This window comes from Cryptococcus neoformans, chromosome 1, assembly GCF_000091045.1.
Source record: "Cryptococcus neoformans var. neoformans JEC21 chromosome 1, complete sequence".
Classification (NCBI taxonomy): domain Eukaryota; kingdom Fungi; phylum Basidiomycota; class Tremellomycetes; order Tremellales; family Cryptococcaceae; genus Cryptococcus; species Cryptococcus deneoformans.
In genome coordinates this window covers 715,333-725,000 of record NC_006670.1, presented here as the reverse complement: position 1 = coordinate 725,000, position 9,668 = coordinate 715,333, and the positions used below count along the sequence as shown (strand labels likewise).

At 46.2% G+C, this 9,668-nt stretch overlaps 6 protein-coding genes across 6 annotated transcripts in view; 2 read left to right on the top strand and 4 right to left on the bottom strand.

Annotated features, from left to right (window-relative positions):
- The window catches only part of CNA02790 (expressed protein), a 2,118-nt gene extending 1,912 nt beyond the window's left edge, over positions 1-206 (bottom strand). Inside the window, exons 1-2 of the mRNA XM_024656211.1 lie at positions 100-206; positions 1-35 (exon numbers count right to left, since the gene is read on the bottom strand). The exon at positions 1-35 is cut by the window's left edge and continues 208 nt beyond it. The gene's annotated coding sequence lies outside the window, so the exon portion shown is untranslated. The remainder of the gene's footprint in view (positions 36-99) is intronic.
- A 145-nt stretch (positions 207-351) lies between these two features.
- On the bottom strand, positions 352-2,361 carry CNA02780 (aminopeptidase, putative). The gene is made up of 5 exons (XM_566679.2): positions 1,502-2,361; positions 1,134-1,445; positions 1,009-1,076; positions 924-958; positions 352-851 (listed from the first exon to the last, which is right to left on the bottom strand). The coding sequence occupies exons 1-5, from the start codon at positions 2,340-2,342 to the stop codon at positions 557-559; spliced, it is 1,551 nt and encodes a 516-aa protein (XP_566679.1). The 5' UTR covers positions 2,343-2,361; the 3' UTR covers positions 352-556.
- Positions 2,362-2,637: 276 nt separating this feature from the next.
- Positions 2,638-3,775, top strand: CNA02770 (conserved hypothetical protein). The gene is made up of 6 exons (XM_024656210.1): positions 2,638-2,924; positions 2,978-3,167; positions 3,236-3,266; positions 3,326-3,331; positions 3,396-3,522; positions 3,593-3,775. The coding sequence occupies exons 1-6, from the start codon at positions 2,753-2,755 to the stop codon at positions 3,733-3,735; spliced, it is 669 nt and encodes a 222-aa protein (XP_024512052.1). The 5' UTR covers positions 2,638-2,752; the 3' UTR covers positions 3,736-3,775.
- On the bottom strand, positions 3,606-4,823 carry CNA02760 (oligoribonuclease, putative). Its single transcript, XM_024656209.1, has 6 exons — positions 4,695-4,823; positions 4,506-4,645; positions 4,266-4,439; positions 4,150-4,205; positions 3,999-4,089; positions 3,606-3,945 (listed from the first exon to the last, which is right to left on the bottom strand). The coding sequence occupies exons 1-6, from the start codon at positions 4,737-4,739 to the stop codon at positions 3,807-3,809; spliced, it is 645 nt and encodes a 214-aa protein (XP_024511876.1). The 5' UTR covers positions 4,740-4,823; the 3' UTR covers positions 3,606-3,806.
- A 139-nt stretch (positions 4,824-4,962) lies between these two features.
- Positions 4,963-6,614, bottom strand: CNA02750 (alpha tubulin, putative). The gene is made up of 6 exons (XM_566675.2): positions 6,496-6,614; positions 6,360-6,433; positions 5,879-6,305; positions 5,512-5,817; positions 5,323-5,463; positions 4,963-5,267 (listed from the first exon to the last, which is right to left on the bottom strand). Exons 1-6 carry the CDS (start codon positions 6,531-6,533, stop codon positions 5,237-5,239), a joined length of 1,017 nt encoding a protein of 338 aa, XP_566675.1. The 5' UTR covers positions 6,534-6,614; the 3' UTR covers positions 4,963-5,236.
- A 324-nt stretch (positions 6,615-6,938) lies between these two features.
- On the top strand, positions 6,939-9,286 carry CNA02740 (conserved hypothetical protein). The gene is made up of 7 exons (XM_567152.2): positions 6,939-7,134; positions 7,191-7,239; positions 7,297-7,332; positions 7,394-7,411; positions 7,470-8,095; positions 8,146-8,764; positions 8,837-9,286. The coding sequence occupies exons 1-7, from the start codon at positions 7,093-7,095 to the stop codon at positions 9,070-9,072; spliced, it is 1,626 nt and encodes a 541-aa protein (XP_567152.1). The 5' UTR covers positions 6,939-7,092; the 3' UTR covers positions 9,073-9,286.
- The last annotated feature ends 382 nt before the right edge of the window (positions 9,287-9,668 follow it).

Below are 9,668 nucleotides of genomic sequence, written 5' to 3'. Positions count from 1 at the left end.
TCGCGCCGCGTATAGTTGGTCGGATACTTCGTCGTCTGCCTTGTTCCGTGGCCGTTAGCTGAGCTCCGGCTAGATAAACTAAGATAGAACGGAACGTACGGCTATCGATACTCTACTTGCTCGTACTAGACCGAATTGTAAGATAACTAAATTTATATGCGTGATCAAGAAATGGTCAAGAAATGACGAGTACTAGACAGCTTCCAGTAACAATTTAGTGTTATGCGTGCTACATACAGATTACAGGCATTTATTTGATATTCGCCATTCGGCGGCGGCGGTCAAGCAAGGCCTGAAGGAACGCGGCTTGTAATGAATTGCTAGGCAAACGCATCAACGTTTGATGACCTCCATAGTAATGCATACAAGGGTTTGAAATGTGCAACTCCAACAAAAGGGAGAAGAAAATTAACCAAGAACATAAAATAACGAAATTCATGTCTGTTATCTAATCATCATCCCTTTACGAATATTCAGAGAGAACAGTTTGCACAGTCGTACGAAATATACTCTGAAGGAAAAGAGTCTTCTGAATGATTTATACACTGCTACGCAACTAAACTGGCACTCTTTTATACCCAGCCACGGTAAGCAATGCTGACAGTGTAACCTTTGCGATAGATACAATTTGTTCAAAATCATATCCCTCCCTTTGAGAGACATCCCCGGAATTATGGTACATTGGGTCCACAATGGGGCCATTGCGCTCGAAAACTTGTGTGGCGGGGAAGCCGTAGGTAACGAAGCTTTGGTGATCGGAGCAGCATGCTGCAGTCTTCCCAACAACAAGCTCTGGAGAATAGAGTTGGGAAAGGTTACCAATCAAATAGCTTGCTTCAGGAAGGTGTATACTACAGGAAAAGGTGTGAGTAGGATCCTTAGATTACGAGAGTGATGCGAGTAGAATCATCATTTGAACATACGTTTCTGGTAAACCCAGCTGCAAAGGTTCGCCAGGCTTATCATATGTCAGCAGATAACATGAATACCCAAGACAATTATACCCACGGCATGATAGCCGAGCATGTCAGCTTGAACTTGCAGTAGGACCGTCGCGTTTTGGGAATTTAAGTACTCTGTTGAAGGCAATTTCAGTCATCAATGCGCGGCTCTGCAATGCTATTCTGACGCACCCGCATAAGCGTGACTACCGAGCAGTCCTTGCTCTTCTCCAGCGAAAAAGGCAAGGGTTACTGCTTTCTCAAACACAATCCCCTGATTACTGATCGCGCGAGCGAGGCTCAAGAGATGACCTGTGCCAGAACCATCATCATCGCCACCAGGAGCTCGAGTAGAACCAAAAGAACCGCGAGAATCATAATGGGCGGAGAATATGACACGCTCCGTGGAATTGAGGGTGGATGGGTAGTGACAGATGACATTGGGAGCAAAACCAGAGAGGAAATACTGTAAAGAGCAATCAGCGCCCGTGCTTTCTACCTGGGCTTTTGACGCAGACAAGTTAGCTTGACCGACTGACCGTTCCGATCTAGGAACTCACATGATATCCACTGGGCGGCTTTAACAGCCCCAGAAGTGAAGCTGTGCCTTGACTCAATCCCGCTGGGTGCCTCCCCAGTCAGCCATCTAACGTCTCTCCTTATCTGATTCAACCTGATGCCTTCAGACACGATTCTGTCTAACTCCGGTGAAAAGCTCAGATGCTCGGTGATATTCGCAAGGTGCTTGGCAAATTTCTTGGGGACAGATTGCCATCCTGAAACTGATATAGGTAACGGAGCGATTGGGAGCGCAACGGGGACCAGATGAGGGGGAAGCAGAGTGTCAAAAATTGGCAGAAAAGATGATGGAACGTTGACAAGCAGCGAGTGTTCCGTTTGATGGACCAGTGTGATTGGACGAATGTGATGCAGCTCGTTTGCCTTTTGGAGAACATGCTGGGTGCCATATCCCACACCTCTGCTATTACTCTCCGAAACGATATCACGTGAGTGGCTAGAGATTAAGTTCCAGCTTTCCTCTATGAGAGGTACGACTTGACTATCTTTGTGCGATACACCAGAGCGGCCAACCCAGACCAGGCGGTCACCATCACCAAGCATCAAATCATTCACTGAAACGATAGAGCCTGATGTGACAGCGTCCAAGGCTGATACGGTGAGAAGACACTCGGCGGTAGGAAGATATATATGATCCTGCTCCTTCGGTGCTCCTCCATATGTGCCATAATAGGATGTTTTGAGGCAACCTGCGGTGTCGTGCGCAGGGGGGTCAGACGAAACAAAGAGAGCTGGAGAAGATGAGGGGGTGGCCCCTGCGGCTGCGGTTTCGGCGAGGGATGACAAAAGGTGGAAAAATAGGGGCAGAAGGAGAGAGGCCATGATGGGGAGGAGTGGAGAAGGTGGGGAGAGTGGGGGAGAAGAGCATCTCTGAAGCATCCACCAACCATCACCCGTCACTCTCCCTCCTGTCGCGTCCGGCTTCCTTGTTGCGTCCTCTTCGGCCTTCTCCGGCTTGTCAGGGGGCCTCCATTACGTAACTAAAAGTGGTTGCGGCTACAGCAGGGATATAATAGTCGGAGTTCGGAGTCTCGCTCTCGACGGACAGCCTTCTAAAACGATAGTCGCTGGTCGATACTAACAATGGTCCGTTTTTGTTATGCAAGTAGAACAGTTAGTGTCAAGAAAGCAAATCGTCAATCCTTTGGCGTTTCTTGGTTTCATAAAAAGCCGTAATCTCACTTCACCATATTCCTGCAGATCCAGCTCATCCATCGAAAATCTCCCCAATAATGTCGGCGTACGGCACCATAGCTACTTCCCAACCAACCAGCTCCCTGCCGGTGCTTTCCTTCCCATTGCCTTCTGCTGGTCTCGCTTTAGTCACATACCCAGTAACTGGTGCTGATGCTCCCGAAGAACTACTTCGGTATTTCTATACCATATTCTCCAATGAATTAGAAAGTAAGTAGCTTTTTTGCCTCCTTATGAGTTCTCACCTTGGCCATTGAATGTAGGTGGCTGTACATATCCCCAGGAAGGCCCCATAACATACGAAGAATTTCTATCATACTTCTTCGCCGCTACTACTATCATCGGCATTATCCAGCCGGTTGGAACTAATGGCAAGGTTGATATCCCTGGCGATCTTGAGACTGCAAAAGCCGAAAGGTCATGGGAAGAATGTATAGGGGGCTGTTATTATATGTAAGATTTTTTGACTAACCTATGGCTGGCATTCCAAAAGTGAAAAGCTTAGAGTGATAAATTTTCAGCAAACCCAATTACCCCGGAAGAAGTAGCCATGTATGTCTTAGGTCTAGAGTCTAGAGTGATATCGCTGACCAGAAGGCTTACAACTCTAGAACTGTGTGAGCAATGCATGATTTTTCAACAATCATACAACATCCCAAACTGATCTATTTATGAAAACAGAACGCTGGGTTTCTTGTGCCCACCAACCATCGAGGGAAAAAGTTGGGTATTGCACTGGGAAAGAGCTACTTAGAGTACGCGCCTCGTTTAGGATATAGAGGAAGTGTGTTCAATCTAGTGTACAAGAGTGAGTGACGCTTTTCGAAAAGCTGAGCAGCTCCATCCAATTGCGATACTGAATCTGTTATTCATATTAGATAACATACCCTCCCTCTCCATTTGGGATCAGCTTGGTTTTCAACGCGTTGGAGTCATCCCAAAAGCGGGTCGTCTGAAGACAGGTCCCAACGGCAGTGAAGAATACGTGGACGCTGTCATAATATACAAGAGTTTTGTTTAGTCAAGGACTTAATATCCTTAGAGTCAATCAATGCGTGATAATTATGCAATTCAATTACATATTGCTCAGGATCATAACGCCGTTTTATGGCCAATATTTTCCTGCTGTGACGTAGATGTACGACCATCGGTGACCGGTTCAAGAGGAAGGAAGATATTATCGCGATAGAATTTCAGCTCGTGGATGCTTGCGCGAATGTCGTCCAAAGCTCTAATCATATGGTCAATGCGACGCCCGGTGCCTCTAGGTCAAGCAAGACATACCGGTGGCTGCATTCTGTCGTCCGACTCTCTTGCTCTTGCGCCCTAACCTTTGGGTACCAACGCCTACAAATCTCTTTTACAGAACTCACATCTTCAATTACATGTCAGAACACAATTCGTTTTGAACAGTATAAAGTGATCGTTGGCTCACCTAAAATGCGATAAGACAAGTGCTTCATAACTTCCGGCATCCCCATTAGCATAAATCTATCCAAAGAAAAGGCATCAGTCCCCTATGCCATACTATTTGCTTGCAAATTAACTTGCCTCATATCAGCATGAACGGAGCTTCCAGCAAGCAATCCAGCACCCCTCTCTGGAATCCACCGCCTGATGTAATCGAGGACCTTTTCGACAACTGTATCGTACGAATATGGAGAGTCCAAACAAGCCTGGATAAGGCCTGATTTACCATGTTGCTCCCTACACCAGTCGCCCATACTTGCACAAAGAGATTAGTTTAGGTCGCATAGTGGACAACAGCGCATAAACGTTCGTTTGACTCACTTGTCCAGGACTTCCTTGGGCGTTTTGATAATATAACTGATACCTCCGTCTACAGGGTTTAATCTTCCATCCGTTATTATTACTGCTATCTCTATTATGCGGTCATTCAAAAAATCAAGACCGGTCATCTCGCAGTCAACCTATATGCAAGTTAAAGAACATTTAGGAAGGGATCTAATGTCGACTGACCCAAACGAGAGGACCATCGTCGTATAACAAAGGTTCACTGGCCATATTCGCAAAGTCCACAGGAGGGGGACTATTGAAAAGTTAATGGGTGATGATGGAAGTGGGAAATTCAGTCGATTGATTAGATATGATGAAGCATAACAAACGAATCGAAGATGTTGATTTGATACTCGCTATTTATTTATTAATAACTGTCAAAATAATAGGCCCGCGCAAAGTCAGTGTTGATTAGAATAAATAATTATATACACTTCTACGACGGCCCACGTCAATTCCGAGTTTCGCATTACCAGACAGATCTTTCTGGTATTTCACTTCTGTGTCTGGCTATGTATACTTCATACAAAACACGGAATAGTAGTAGACAACTTTATACAGGCCTTTTTGTTTAGGCTTGTCATCATGCCGTAGATAGCAGTAGCAGGTCCAATGTAATCTGAATGCTACTCCTTTGACAAATTCAACAGTTCATCTCAAAATGATCCCTTCATTCTTCTCAGTCATTATGAGATATCAAAAATCCGCCGAAACCCTACGAGTAATTACTGTCGACCGCCCATGAACTGCTGGGCCCTAGATAAGACATATAAGCTTGATACCACACCTTTCTTCCCAATGCACAACTCACAAATCCCTCATACTAGGGTCACTGGCAAGCGAACTGAAATCTGGCATACCTCCGCCATTCCTCATATTTTCTGCCATGTTGCGCAGCGCAGGATTTTGCATTAGTCGCTCTAGCCCGCCATTGGCCATCATTTGTTGGGCCCTTGATACATGATCAGCCCAATTCTGCACTGCTGTCTCACCAACTTACATGGACATCATTTGTGGGTTATTCATCATGGATGCCAAATCAGGCATACCACCACTGCCGCTACCACCGCCACCACCTAGGGCGCCGGCAAGAGAAGCAAGATCGGGCATGCCGCCACTGCTACCATTAATACCATTTTGAGGAGGTTCCCTATCGGCGGCGGTAGGGCGCGATGACAGTTCCGATAATTTGCTTTTAGCAGTAGAAAGGGCAGTCTTCATGTTCGCATTATCAGGATCGAGCTCAAGACCATTTTCGTACGCCCTAACAGCGTCGGAATAGTTGCCCAAACTAAAATGGGCATGGCTGCAAATGGTCATTAGATGACGATGAAAAAGATGCTTCGCTTCAATACAGATGGACATACCCGAGCCTAGAGTAGGCCTTAGTAAATTTGGGATCTAATTCCAGGGCCTTTTCGGCATCTTCCACAGCCTTCTCATGCTGACCAGCACCGCCCCAAGCAGCGGCTCGATTAGAATAGTATACGGGGTTGGGGTCAAGCTTGATAGCTTCAGTGTATTGCTCAATGGCGGAATCATAAAGTTTTTGTCCCATGAGTTGATTGCCTTTTGTTTTTAACGATTCTGCTTTGATTTTGTCGGTTTGAGAGATATCAGATGAAGACTGAGGGAGTGAAGCCTCAGATTGGGGGGAGGTAGAGGCGAAGGACTTCGCCTTAGTTTTGAGGAATACGTCCAAAATGGAAACGAGGGAAGCTGGTTTGATGGAATATGCCTTGTCGTCTTCAGCGGAATCGGGATCGACACCAAAGGCTTCGGCAATACATTGCACTGAGGATCGTTCTAGAACGGAAAAAAATATGTCGAAGTCATGAGGGAACGCACCTGCAACATCGAGAGACTCCTTGTCATCCTCCTTTATAGTGCCATCCTGTGAAGACGTGCGAAGGAAGTCAATACTATGAAGCATGCGGAAGTCAGCTCAGGTCGAGTAACAAACATTATCAGCTTGACGACGTACATGTTGTAGACCAGCTGCTTTTTCTTCGCATCAGCCATATTGATTGATTTCAGTTAAATGATCGACTACTGAAGATGGTAGCTATGTTGAGTTCAAATTGCAAGTTAATATATCGAATGGCTAACCCGCGGAGGAATCCAATCGAATCATCGTCGTGTTCCATCCGTCAATCACCGTGCATAATACTACGTACTACTACTATCGCCTATCGGTGAAGGCCGCGCCCGGTGATAAGAAACCACGTGGCCGGCATTATTGTTCATCAGTCGTTGTCCAAGAAGTGTGGGTAATAATTAAATAAGACCGGAGTTGTGAAGAAAATGGAAGCGCGAGAAATAAGCGGTCGCCACCGAGATTAACTAGGCGGGATCAAATCAATTGTTCGTCTTAATTACTGCTGCCGCCCGCCGCCCCCTTTAGTGGCAGCTATTATTTTGATGTACGATTGTAAGATTTCTATAGTCTGCATTTTAGCTGCCAATCACTTTTCCCTCACTCCGGCTCTTTTCAGTTGCGTACATCTGATCGAGTACTATTTGGACAAGAGCAAATTGCCACTCCCATCTTTTCTACTCAAAAAACTGTAAGGCGGTGAAAATGGCTGGACAATTTACTCCGGAACAATCTGCCCAACTTCAGGTTCGTCACCCTTCTTCCGGGCTTTCTCGGATAATCGAAGCTGACGATTATGGAAGTCTGAGGTACAGGTTGAGCTCGAAAGAAGAGAATGGGCTGAACCAAACGGTATGTCATGATAAATACGAAGTTATGTTGATGCGGAGCTGACAAGCATGTTTGCAGACAATGTCATGGCCGAATATATCACTGTTCTGCTTGGTAAGCCCCGCTTCAACTTTACAGTTTATTGAAGGGTATATTAGAGCTAATAATGTTTCAGCGAATGGTAGCTCTAGAGGTATGTCGCAAAATGTTCTTGAGAGTGCGTGGACTTGAAGCTGATGTATGATAAACAGAGCGTGTCCAGTCGGAGATGGACGACTTAGTTGGTTCGGATTTCGATCCAGCATTCCTAGACTGGCTTTTCGCCAAATCAGAATCAATTGTATCTGCTGGATCTGCTACTCAACCTGCGACAACTCCTCTCGAGGCTGCGGAAACTGCTACATCTGCAGCAACACCGCGGGGAAATTCTCGCCTTCTGAGTTCTGCTCTCGCGCCACTGACCTCTCAACCGGAAAAACGGAAGTTACCTGATATCACGCATGACGGCCAGAATAAACGTCCCGCACCCGAGGTGCCGGTCGGACCTCGTTTGGGGGCCGTGACACCTAGAAGCCCCAACATGCCAGCTGTCTCTGTTCGTGGTAGAGGCATGGGAATACGGGGAACGTCCAGCGGGGGACGAGGTACCATGGTAAACCAGTCTCCTGTTAATGGAAGCTTCATCCATCAGCAACCGTCACAACAGACTCAGCCAGGGTTCAGACCTCGACAGCAGATGCAACCAGGAAGATTTAATCAACAGATTGGGAACCCTGGGATGCTTGGGATGCCCAACCAACAGGAAATGATGGCGCAAATGATGATGATGCAGGCGAATATGGCGCAAATGGGTCAGATGATGTCCATGATGGTAGGCGTGAGTGGTTCTTGCTTTCAACGGTTACAGTATGCTGAGAGGCATCTCAGGAGCGCCAACATACACCTCAACGACAGCAACCATCGATTTCACAAAGCGGCTACCAAGCCAGTCCGCCTGTTCCTGTCAAACTTCCTCCAGGTACTAAATTAGGGAGCCACTCCATCTCTTCCATCACTCCAAAAAGCTCTACAGGTCCCATCCCCGATAAGCCGACTTCCGTCGCCTTATGCAAGTTTGGGGTAGGTTGTAGCAATGCTCGGTGTCCTTACAGTCACCCAAGCCCTGTGGCGGACGAAAAAACCGGCATGGTGCTTAGCGAAGAAGCTTGCGAGAAGGGGAAGGACTGCAAGGACCCGGAGTGCATCAAAAGCCATGTCAGCCCCTCCGCCGTGCTTGGTGACTCTGTTGGTCCTAGCAGGTTGCTCTGCAAATACCAGAATTGTAATAATCCTTCTTGCCCCTTCCGACACGAAGATGCAGACGGCAATCCTGTCCCTCCGCCAGCGCTCACCAAAAGTAATAAACCGACAGTGGTCAAAGCGCCTGCATCAAGCTCCGATGACGGTAGTGTGGAGGTGATCAACTCTCATAGAGATCTTTTGGATGGCCAATTGGCTGATGGGCCAAAGATGATCCAATGCCGATTTGGTGACCGGTGTACTCGGGGTGAGTGAATCGTATTTTCTTGCACACTGTTATTCTCTTTCAACGTTCTGCTTATTGACGATATTCTATTAGCTGATTGCAAATTCCTTCACCCTGCTTCTCGGTCTCTTGCCAAAGCTAAAAAACCTCTGCAATCCTCTCACGCCCGCCCAAGCAATGCTGCTATTAGTATTGCGGGTGGGTTGTCCAAGAGCAAGAAATTTGGTGCTGATGGAAAGCAAGGGGGATTGAATCCGGACGCAATGGAGTTCAAGCCTACTGGGCATGATGAAGAAAAAAACGGAGCAGATTTAAACGTGACCTTGTAGTTACGGATTTTTTGACCGCGTACAGTTATTGTGATGATACAACGTTCTGTTTTGAAAGGGATCGGGGAGTTATAGTTTGGAAAGAGATAAAAAGTATGGAAGAATTGAACAAAATAATCAACTAATGATAAGCTCTATTTATCTTAAATATATTTTTATTAGGGGCTACTATTATTGGGGGCGTGAAGAAGCGCGGGAACAGAAGAATATTGGCATGTACACTGATTAATTGATAACATACATTGTAATAATAGTGCAGAAGAACAATAATAACACTACCATTTGATGTTCAATGATTCCTAATAAAGGGTGCCGACTTGCGGTGGTAATGTAGTCATGTGCGTGTATTATATAGCTCGAAAGTCCATGAAAGTGGAAAGCCGAAGGAAGTCTTCTAAAAGAAGCCAGAAGAAGGCTGCTGAATAATGAAGACGTCTTGCTTTCTTCCTATCTTCTATATATACGTACTGTCGACTCCTATTTAATATGTGTTTCTTCTATCTGTTCTCCGTCTGTCGTCTTTTGTTTTTGTCATCAGCATTAATAGTCGATTGCCTTAGTCCATGGAAATCTTGGTAGATCGTGGATCATTCATC